At 27.0% G+C, this 11,418-nt stretch overlaps 2 protein-coding genes across 4 annotated transcripts; one reads left to right on the forward strand and one right to left on the reverse strand.

Annotated features, from left to right (window-relative positions):
* Positions 1-97: 97 nt before the first annotated feature.
* On the reverse strand, positions 98-7,383 carry LOC130671444 (alpha-(1,6)-fucosyltransferase). 3 transcript variants are annotated; one of them, XM_057475339.1, is made up of 3 exons: positions 7,073-7,383; positions 4,452-5,175; positions 98-3,707 (listed from the first exon to the last, which is right to left on the reverse strand). In XM_057475339.1, exons 2-3 carry the CDS (start codon positions 5,121-5,123, stop codon positions 2,664-2,666), a joined length of 1,716 nt encoding a protein of 571 aa, XP_057331322.1. In that variant the 5' UTR covers positions 5,124-5,175; positions 7,073-7,383; the 3' UTR covers positions 98-2,663. The 3 variants fall into 3 exon arrangements, with proteins under 3 accessions (XP_057331322.1, XP_057331320.1, XP_057331319.1); XM_057475337.1 differs by lacking the exon at positions 7,073-7,383 and adding an exon at positions 6,259-6,452; XM_057475336.1 differs by having other exon boundaries at positions 99-3,707; positions 7,058-7,382.
* Positions 7,384-8,897: 1,514 nt separating this feature from the next.
* LOC130671397 (probable DNA repair protein RAD50) lies at positions 8,898-9,827 on the forward strand. Its single transcript, XM_057475270.1, has one exon. The coding sequence runs from the start codon at positions 8,916-8,918 to the stop codon at positions 9,768-9,770; it is 855 nt and encodes a 284-aa protein (XP_057331253.1). The 5' UTR covers positions 8,898-8,915; the 3' UTR covers positions 9,771-9,827.
* The last annotated feature ends 1,591 nt before the right edge of the window (positions 9,828-11,418 follow it).

Raw genomic sequence — 11,418 nt, forward strand, 5'->3', positions numbered from 1 at the left:
TTAATGAAAAATTTAGGATGACTAAAAATCGGGTCAGACAAAATATTTATCTCTTAAAATAAACAAACATTTATTTTAAATAACATCAGCAAATTTTATTTATTTTCATAAAGTATTCAATTCACAGTATAAAATATATTACAATATATTTGTTTTTAATTAATAATATATCCTCCTCAACATTTTATCAGTAAAGATTTACGAAAAAATTTTTTTTTACATTTATATAGAATTTACATCAAGCTAATATATTTTATTATTATTATTTTTCACTCCTTTTTATTTAAATTTATTTCAATCAAAATACATTTGTCATATAATTTTATTTTTCATCTAATTTATATCAAGACTAAATTTTATTTCGTGAATTGGCTTTGTCTGTTTATTTATATTTTATTAAAAAATCACTTCGTCATTTCAAATCAATGCCTTTTTACAATTAAATCACTCAGAATTTATGTGAAGAAAAAATCCATAAATATTTACTAAAAAAAAGGAAAAAAGTCTAAAGCAAACAATTAAACAAAATTGGAATCTATTTTTCTAAGTCTTAATTATATTTTGATTCAAAAAAAAATTTATTTATTTATTCAGTCAAATTATTTGGCCGGGATTATTCCGTATTTTTAATTAAACTTCGGTCATAATAATTAATATTATTAATTATGATTATCAAATCTTATTAACAATATATTTGTTTTTTTAATAATTTACAATAAATAAATTATTTTAATAGTCGCTGTAACACTTTCGATGTAATCACTTTAAATCCATCAGTTTTTGTGACATTTCAATCTCAATAGACTAAAATTAACAAAAAAAAATTTCATTCAAATATACAAAAAAAAAGTTTATATCTAAAGATAATTATTAATAATAATAATTGTACTCAATATTTTTATATCGCATATATATATTTATAAGAAATATTATTGCAATTTAAAATTAAAGCATTTTATATAAAGCATAATTACCTAATTAAATAAATTAATAATTCAGAGAAAAATTATCTAGATTAACTTATTCGTGAGTTTTAAAAAATACATGAGTATGAATGTAGCAGATATCAGATAAATTCAAAATTATAAATAACCCGTGTAAAAAAAAATTCGTTCCGAAAAGATTTCAAAAAAGTTCCGCATGTGGAACTTCTAAAAATCAAACAGATTAGAACTTCAAATGGAACTTTTTTGGAACGTTAGTAATTTTGATGGAAAAAAAAAGTTTTTATGAGCAAATTGAGAGTGAAAAAAGAACGTTCTTGGAAAATTTTTGGAAGGTTTTTTTAGTTCTATAAAAAATTCAAAAGTAGTGATTTTTGAACTATTTTGGCATGTTTTTGGAATGTCTATTTTAGTTCTATAATAGGTTGTAAAGTAACGATTTTTGGACCATTTTTGAATGTTTTTGGAACGTTTTTTTTTAGCTTCCGAAAAAGGTCAAAAGTGGTGATTATGAACTTTTTTGGAATGTCCATATAAAATTCCAAAAAATTTCCAAGAACGTCCTTTTTTGACTCTAAATTTATTCATAAAACTTTTTTTTTTAGCATCAAAATTACTAACGTTCCAAAAAAGTTCTATTCGAAGTTCTAATCTGTCTCATGTTCAGAAGTTCCACATGCAGAACTTTTTTGGAATCTTTTTTGAATGAATTTTTTTTTCACGGGAAATAGAGTAAATAATTTAAAAAGTAATATTTATAAAAAATGCACTTATTACTTTCAAAATTTTTTAAATGCGCATTTTTTTTTTTAAATTTAATTTTATGAATTATTTACTTCATTTATTTAAAATTTATAAATTTTCTGATGTCTGCTACATTCACACTCATAAAAATACTAGAATTTAAAACTCTGTTGATTAGATTTTTAAATCTCATACGACCAGCATCGTACGATTTCAACTTAAAAAATTACGGGTTCGGTAAAAAATTAATAAACTAAGAATTAATCGATTTGATTAAAAAAAATTTTGATCAATTAATAGCGACTCAATTTTAAATGAATAAAATTTAACCGCGACAATAGAGAATCTCGTCTAGTCATAGACTTAATTTGTAATCATTAATTTAATAAATATACATAAGTATTCATAATAACTAAAATTTACGCGCGACGTCTATAAATTATAAAATTAATTGTTCAAAAACCCTTTCAGTACCTACGCAATCGTATAAAAGCAGAAATTATTATATAACTAAATACTACTGCAAAATGAAATCCATAAAAAATTCTATATAATAAAAAAAAATCGTTGAAAAAGGGTTGAAAAACTGTTAACTATTCAAAACTTCAAAACGTGACACAAAGACAAAATTTTTTCAAATGATTTTTAAACTTTTAAAAATACAAAGAAAAAAAAAATTGACTTAATACTAAAAATTAACGATTTTGACTCATTTGTAAACTTTTTTTGACACTGCATTAAAAGTGCTAGGATTCATTATTTTTTTCAGTGCACAATACGTTAAAAAAAAACTGATTTTGAACTTTTTCTGGTTTTTTGTTTTAGTATATCGAGATATTTATTTATTTTTCTCTTTAATTTTCAAAATTTTACAAAACAAAAAAAAGTTGGTCGTGTCACATTTTGAAGCTTAGAACAGTCAGCACTTTTTGAACCTTTTTTCAAAAATTTCTTCACACGGGCAACTAAAAAATTCTAAAGAGAAACGTCAGAATACTTGGGAAATTCAGCAGTAGCAACATGATTTTGAACTTTGAAACTCGGAAATAATCCCGTGATACCCGTGCGTATATTTCTACCTTTAGAATAACCGTCCCAATGGTTACCATGTACTTCAATTTTATCACCAACTTTTAGTTCAATTTCCTCGGAACGACGGGGTATATGTTCAAGAATAACAACATGCGGATTTGGATTTTGCCCGCCGTAGTAATAAACGTCATCCAGGGACGTAAATTTATCATGCGCGTCAACGTGATATGTTTGCATTATTTCATAAGCAACACGACAGACTTGTGAGCTGAATGTACAGACTAAATGATCCGATAGGGACAGTAAATAAATATCGACGATGATACCATGAAGTGAAGTGTCGGAATAACGTTTTGATACGGACGCAGTTTCAGCAATTGCTGGATCTCCGATAACTTCATAACGGGTGTAACGTTTACGCGCAGCTGTTATCACTTTTGGATCATCGCTCGCAATAAATACTCGTCTCACTGGTGGTTCAACTTCCAATTGATCGTAATACTGATCAACTTTAACCATATATTCATCGATGTCGTGATAGGCTGCTTCAGTACCGACTTTATCAGTCCGGCGGACGTGGACTCCGACGATCGGCTTCGCAAATCCGATTTTTTCTTTCGTGCTGTCGATTATTTTCTGCATGCTGTCTTTAGGACGCATTAGGAATTTCAATACTTGTCCGACCCACCAGACCAAAGGGTGGCCGTGGAGACGTTGGATACGCGGGGCTAGATCCATGGGCACGCTGGGAGGCTGGTAGTTTGGCTTGGGATAGACATTGTCGACAATCGGTAGGGATACTACTTGCTTTGAAGGATCGCCGGGCCAGTTCGCGTGCGACAATCCGCTTGGTGACAGACAGGTTTCGCTCAAGGGTTTGAATACTGATTCCCAGCCGTCTTTTTGATAACGCCAACCTTTTGATTTTAGGATTAATGTTCGTTCTGTACCGTAGGCTACCAGGAAACAGTAGGTCAGATGATGGATCTGTAAAATAAGTTTATTTTTTAGTGAAAATTAATTTTGTTGAGAAAAATTATTAGTATTTAAAGTAAAAAACCAAATACCTGATCAGGGAACTAGTACCCAATCACTTCATGTATTTGTAGATTTATATTTAATAAATATAGATATACAAATATATGAGTAATCGGGTTCCCTGTCCGGGTACTGGGTCTCTTGCATTATTTTTTTTTTTTCAAAAAGAAAACAATTAAGGCCATGCTCGGACATTTCCCCCACTTTTAAAAAATTTTAAATGATTTTCCAATGTCATAAGCGTATCAAATTTTTATCAATTGATTAAAAAAAAAATAAAACTTTATTTGAAAAAAGGTCAACGTCGTAGCAATTTCGCGGAGGTATAGATTTTTGAAAAAATTATAATTGATGTCAATTAGGAGTTAAATGAAATTTGTTAATTAAATTTCAGTAAAATCTTGATGTCAATTTTGTAACTCAAATTTTCAAATTTTGTAGGCTAAAATTGATTCAGCAGATTTTGTTTACCTGCTAATTGATGACAACTGCAAGTAATTTTTTTTAAATTCTACCTCAGCGAAATTACTACTGCGTTGTCTTTTTGTCAAATAAAGTTTCTAATTTTTTTAAATTAATTAATAAAAAAAATTCCAAACTGTAGCAGAAATATTAAAGGAAAAAAATGAATTCATCAATTTCTATAGATAATTTTTTAATGATTAAAAAATAAAATTAACAGTAATCATTTACCTGGCAACCAAATCCGCATCCTTTATTTAAATTACATGTTAATTTTTTAGCGCTATTACAATCACTCGGATTCTGTAGATGCCAAAAACGTTTTTGTACTAAATTCGACAAATCTCGTGACTCTTTTTCTCTCCACTGCTGATGACCGTCAACTTGTTTTAAATTTTCCAGTTCATTAATCAGAGCTTTTTTATGCTCCCATATGTTTTTAATCGCGTCATCAATATCCTTCTCGCGTTTATCAAGCGGAAAATCTTGGGTATATTTTTTAACTTTTTTAAACTCAGCATCCGCATAATACCACATTTCTTGTACATCATTTTTAATTCTACGTCTCAGTTCTTCGTACTCCAAAAAAGGACTATTATCACTATTTATATTTACATTATTTATATTTTTTAAATTATCATTAATATTATCACTTTTAAAATTATTACTCATAATAATATTGGCAAATGCTTCATTTTGTTTTTTTAAAATTTCAAATTCCTCAACCATTGAGGATAATTTGTCATAATTTTCTTTATCCTTTGAAATTGTATCATCATTTTCTCGTGATGAATTATTCCGTAATACATGTGATACAGATATTATTAATATTATTAGCCATATTGCTAATAATATAAGGCCTAATTTGCCTAACCAATTAGGTCTTCCGTTCCAAAATGCCATAACAATTTTATTATTGACAAATAATCATTATTAATATTTGGCACTGGGTGTCCTGGAAATAAAACAATATCAGTAATTATTCATTTATAATTCATATATAAATAGAAACATATATCGCGTCTCTGCTTCCAAAAGTACTCATGTTTTTATACGTCCTTTTGGAAGCATGTACCTGAAGATCGGAACGTTTTTCGCGCATTCTCGATTTCCGAAATCTAGTCATCCAGTAGATTTTTTCTAATTTTTTTTTTTCATTGCGCGAAAAACGTCCCGATCTTCAGGTACATTTGGAAGTAGAAAACTAAAGCCAAAAAGGTGTATAATTTTTTTTCATTGCTAATCGTTTTGTAGACTCATTTGTAGTTAAAAATTGAAAAGAAAAAAAATTTTGAAGACCAAAAGGGCATGTAGCTTAAATTATACGCTCTTTTGACTTTCAAAAGCATCAGTCTACAATATGATTAGGAATTTAAAAAAAAATTGTACGCCCTTTTGGTTTTGAAGCTAGTGACTGAAATCAAAAAAGCATATAAAAATGTATTCTTTTGAAATTAGAGACGCGATATGTATATATACACGGAAATAAGAATAGTGGAAAAATTACTGTTTCAAATTACAGCAGAGTCCCTCTACTTCGAAACAGTAAAAATTATATTATTTCTGAGACGTAATAATTATTAGTTTCATATAAAATTTTTTTTAGTCCTTGGTTTCAAACAGCAAATTTCTACAATTTTAATGACTGTATTATAAGAAGTAGTTTCGAGTATTACAGTGCAAACTATAACTCGAAGTTTTTTTTATACGCGGGCCCTGTGTTTGTATTAAAAACTGTAATTTTTCCACTGCTCTTTTTTTTTAATGTCTATATGTATATATATAAATACATATATTTATTTATTTAGACTGAAATTTGTTAGTCTTATTTTTTAAATTTGTTGATCTTAATTTTTTTTTGTTTGTTATTATTTCTGAATTAAATTAAATTTTTAAAAAAGCGGGAAAATTTTTCCGAAAAATTCCCTGCCAACTTCATTAATAATCAATTGAGACTTAAATTTTCAGCTAAATATTTTTTTAAATTCTTTGATACATAAATAACTATTCACTGATTTATATAAAAATTTACATTTACATTTAATGTATGACTCAAATTAAGTATTGGCGGTCAAGGTTCGGCCCCTCAAAACTAAATTTAGATTTTTTTTTATACAATTAAATATAACGCGGCTTTAGATTAAAATTTTATATTATCTACTGAATATGCTCATACATAAAAAAAATTTTTACACGATTTTAAAACATTACTTATAAAAACGGATGTTACTCCAACAGACCAGTTACCCAACTCTATCACAATTAATTCAAATAATTTAAAATAAAAATTTTATCATAATTTAAATATGCACTGACATTTCGAAATATTATTAAGCTGTCAAAATCAAAGCTGTCATTTTTTTTGTTGACTTCATTAATTGTTCATATTTCCTCAAACATTCCAGCAACTATCATTATAATCAACTTCCGGTTATTACATAAAATAAAATTTCATTTTTTTAAATCCCTCACAAATAATTACCTCCAGTCAATGAACTTTCTTACGTCAATGTTACAAAAAAAATCATAAATACCAAAGCAATTAAATTTTAAAAAATTAATTTATAACTTTTGATAATTTTTCTAATAATTAAAAATTATATTAATTGAGCCGCTAAAAAATTATTCGAACAATAAACAAAATAAAAAAAAATCAGCCAACTTTCTATTTTGTGTATTATTAATTACAATTATAATAATAAATAAAAAAAATTAATCACTTTGATTAAAAATTTATCTAGTAATTAAAATAACAATAACAACTTATCACTCTATAAATTTTTTTATCATATATTTATTATTCAATTGTTATCGTAATAAAATAAAACATAACTTACTTATCTGTTACATACTTCAGTATATAAAATGCAATAAAAAAAAATTAATTAACAATTAACATTATCACAAACATTAACTTGTCATTGCTCTTTAATTTTTAAAAAAATTGCAACTACTGTGACGTGTTAAAATAGACGTGGAATAGATTTTTAGACTGATAAAAAATTTAAAAATAATTACAATCCCTTTATATATTTATTATTTTTCAATGACATTATTTTAAAAGTCAACTATTTATACGTAGCAATTTTTATATAAATTGCTATTAATTGTTATATTTTATCATTTTGTTTATTATTATCAAACAAATTTTTTAACTGGCCAATAAAAATAATTGAACGACTGAAGTTAAACTAACCTTTCTATTGAATCCCTACTCAATATCATTATTATTATTTATTAATTTTTTTTTTATTGTTTTGCGAAAATTAACAATAGTCCCTATCTATTGCTAATTATTATAACTACAATTCACTATCTTCATATGTTTAATTATCATTAATCGGTAATATAGATTATAAATATCCACCCTGATAGTCACCTTAACCGTAAATTATTTTTAAGCTTCCGCCGTATTCTGAAGGCAATTTAAGGCTGGGCCGCATCTAACGAAATCTCGAATTTAAGAATTCTAATTGTTTATTAAATAATTATTATAACAGCAATTTTCTTAGCTTCCGACTAAAAGCAGAAGACGAACTTCCTCGGAAGATTTTCATCATCCGAGTCCCATAAATATTTAAAAAGTAATTAGAATTCTTGAATTCGAGATTTCGTTAGGTGCGGCTGAGCCTTAAAGGAAAATGTTGGAGAGCAAGCAGTTACCTTTAAGTTGACAGTAAATTGTCCTGTAACTTGAATTCAATTTGACTACAAGTGTTACTGTCAGACAATGACGTTAAGGCTCGGCCGTACCGAACGAAATTTCGAATTTAACAATTCTAATTACTTTTTGTATATTTATGGGACTCGGATGATGAAAATCTTCCGAGGAAGTTCGTCTTCTGCTTTTAGTCTGAAGCTAAGAAAATTGCTGTTATGATAATTATTTAATAAATAATTAGAATTCTTAAATTCGAGATTTCGTTAGGCGCGGCCGAGCCCTAAGTTGATTGAAAGTTTCACTTCAAATTGACGGCAAGTTCTTCTGTCAAATTACATTCAGATGACGGCCGTAGATTTGCATCAGCTTGCACGCAAGTATTATCCAGCCAAGGCTTGCCAAAAACTTGTCGTTAAGTTAGCCGTAAATGTTTCACTGCAGAACTTGCTAAGCAATTGTATTTAAAATGTGGCTATCAGGGCGAATATATGTATGATAATTATTAGTGATGCTAAATGACCGTCATTTTGAATTTCGGTCCGCTGACGGTCTTGTGACCAACGATAGAGCCTGATTTTAAATTCAAAATGACCGTTACAAATTTTTCGGTCAGAGTCCATCATTTCGGACTGGCATTAAATTTTGGGTCACAAATTAACGTTTAGTCAAAAAATTTGTCAGTCACAACCTGCTAGATGATTGGACGCATTTTTTTTTAAATGATTGAAAAATTTCTTTTTTCCTTCATATTCTTATCTTACGGTTTTTCTAAAAAAATGGCGGTTTGAAAATTTCAATTTATTACTGACGGTCATGACCGTGACGTGACGGTCAAAAATCACCTGAACAGTTGGATTCGCATTACTAATAATTATTGTAATGTTGGTACTGAATTTTCTCGAATTTATTTCTCATACAAAAATCTCAGATTTATTTTTTTTGATACTTATTATAGTATGTAAAATTAATTAATTATTTGAATTTAATTATAGGTATTAATTAGAAAAAAAATGATTATATTATTTCCGTTATTAATGATTATTATTATAATTATTGTTGTCGTATTAACAATAAATCATGTGGTTAAATATTCATTTAATGATATATATATGGAAAACGATGAGAAAATAAATTTGAATGAAGTTTCAATACCAATCAAACATATTAATGATAATAATAATTATAATGATGATAAGAAACGTAAAAAGAAAAAAATTCCTAAAATTGCTATTATTAATAGAATTCAAAAAATATTAAAAAATAATAGTCGAATATTTCCTGACTGCGACAATAAAGAAATCGATGAATTTTCAAATGACTTTGAAAGTTTTTTGTACAAAAATTTTGAGGACTGGAATGAAAATGACGATGAACATTTTCGGTATTATTGCGACTGTGGGGTAAAAAAATTACAAAATTACGGGATTAATAAACATAAAATTGATGTAAATGTTGCCACAGACATCATTTATCATATTGATGAAAAAATTTTGAAACATTTAGATGACAATAGAGCTAAAAATCAGAGCTATTATTATAATTTTGCAATTTATTTGACGCGTTTGTTATTAAGTTATGAATTTTTGGCAGACGATGGTTTCATGGATAATAAGCTGATTTGTCACGAAGTGATTAATAAATTGACTGACGTGTTTAACGATGAGTTACATTCTACAGATGACTGGATAAGTCTTAATCCGAAAAAAATTGTTTATTTAAATATCCCGCGGTTATTAACGAACTATTTGTATGATTTAAATAAATTTAATGAATTTATTGATAATGGAATTATTGATTTAATTAGAAAATCATTTTCTCAAGTGAATGATCGGCAGTATAAGTATTTCTATTTAGATTTATTTGATGCATTAGAAATGATTAATTATTAGATAAATTATTCAATAACTTTTTCTATTAAATAATTTTATAAAAATTAGTATTTTAATTTTTATGGACATATGAGTACTTATTTATAAATTTTATTATTCAAAATATATGAAATTGACAACTAAATATAAGAAACGTATCGTGATAAAAATATGCAAAAAAGTACCTATAGAATTTATTAATGAGTAAATTTTGTAGACATATTTTGTAATTAAATTGCAATTATGCAGGGTAATTATAATTAATAATTTCAGTTTTCATCGAATTAAAATTTGTATGTTTATTTGATGGAGATTAAAAATTTATTTAATGATTTTTTTCAAACATAAAATTGAAATATTAAAAACAAAATTTTTTTTAATATTCAAATTAAGTAATTTGTCTTTTAAAGAAGCACAAGTGCTTTTATAAATTTTATTATTCAAAATTTAATTAAATTCCTACCTATAATAACATCCAGTGATGAAGCGATAAAAACACTTGCCCTATAATTGAAGGCTACTGTCCCAGTGTTTAAACAGACTATATTTCTGTACATAGCAATAAAACCTTCTAATTTAAAAAATTAAATTTTAGTATAAATATTTCATTTAGATGTTAAATGTCGTTTATTTATTATACAAATCGAAATAGGGAAGGAGGGGCAAAATGGGCTTACATTTATATTACATACAAGACCTTTTTTCTAAGGGGTCCATTTTTACTCACTCCCCTAGCCTCTTAAAAATGATTTAGTGAAATTCACTATGTACCTGAAGATCAGAACGAAAATCGAAAAAATTTATGTAATTTGACTGCTTAAAGGTGACTTAAGGGGTAGTTCCGGAGGTTGGGGGTTGCCTGCAATTTCTAGCTGACATACTGGCACTTACGCGAAACATTTCAGAAATCTAGATCCAGTAGATTTTTTACTTTTCATTCTGTTTTTTTATTTTCCTTCCGCGAAGAACGTTCCGATTTTCAGGTGCATAATTCACTGCGAATTAGTGGATAGTCACTATTTCTACAGCTATAAGTGTTAGGGTGGGTTGAAAAAAAACTTTTTTTTTGTTTTTGTTAGCATGGGGGTAGAATTTGTACCTTATAGAAAAAAAAAATTTTTAAGGAAAAAAAAATTTTTTTACTCAACATTTTGAGGTGGCCCAATCGTTTTTAAAATAAATAATTGATCAAACGGGTTAGTCCCAACGAAAAAAATTACATGGTGTTCTAGAATCTGTAGGGTGTCCCCTTGAAAGCTAATTGAAAGTCAGGAGTTGAAAAAATTTTTTTCCTATTATTTTTGTAATTTAAGTAAAAAATTCCCAAATGAAAAGCATTTTCTTATGAATTAAAATAAAAGTGAAGTAAAAAAAACCACATTCGAAAATTATTAGATGTTTTCTACGATTTTGGTAAAAAAAAAATTTTTTTCGTTGGAACTACCCCGTTTAATCAATTATTTATTTAAAAAACGAGTGGGCCACCTCAAAATGTAGAGTAAAAAAATTTTTTTTTTCTTGAAAAATTTTTTTTTTTATAAGGTACAAATTCTACCCCCATGCCAAGAAAAACAAAAAAAAAGTTTTTTTTCAACCCACCCTAATAAGTATACCACTATTTCAACCATTGGTATACTTATTGCTGGTTTCCAGTGAATATTCACTAATT

The sequence above is a fragment of the Microplitis mediator genome, chromosome 7 (genome assembly GCF_029852145.1).
Source record: "Microplitis mediator isolate UGA2020A chromosome 7, iyMicMedi2.1, whole genome shotgun sequence".
Taxonomy (NCBI): Eukaryota; Metazoa; Arthropoda; class Insecta; order Hymenoptera; family Braconidae; genus Microplitis; species Microplitis mediator.

Coding starts and splice junctions, on each gene's coding strand:
- LOC130671444 (XM_057475339.1), bottom strand. CDS start 5,123: ATGGCATTTTGGAACGGAAGACCTAATTGGTTAGGCAAATTAGGCCTT. Junction 3,708..4,451: donor GATGCGGATTTGGTTGCCAG/GTAAATGATTAC, acceptor CTTATTTTACAG/ATCCATCATCTGACCTACTG.
- LOC130671397 (XM_057475270.1), top strand. CDS start 8,916: ATGATTATTATTATAATTATTGTTGTCGTATTAACAATAAATCATGTG.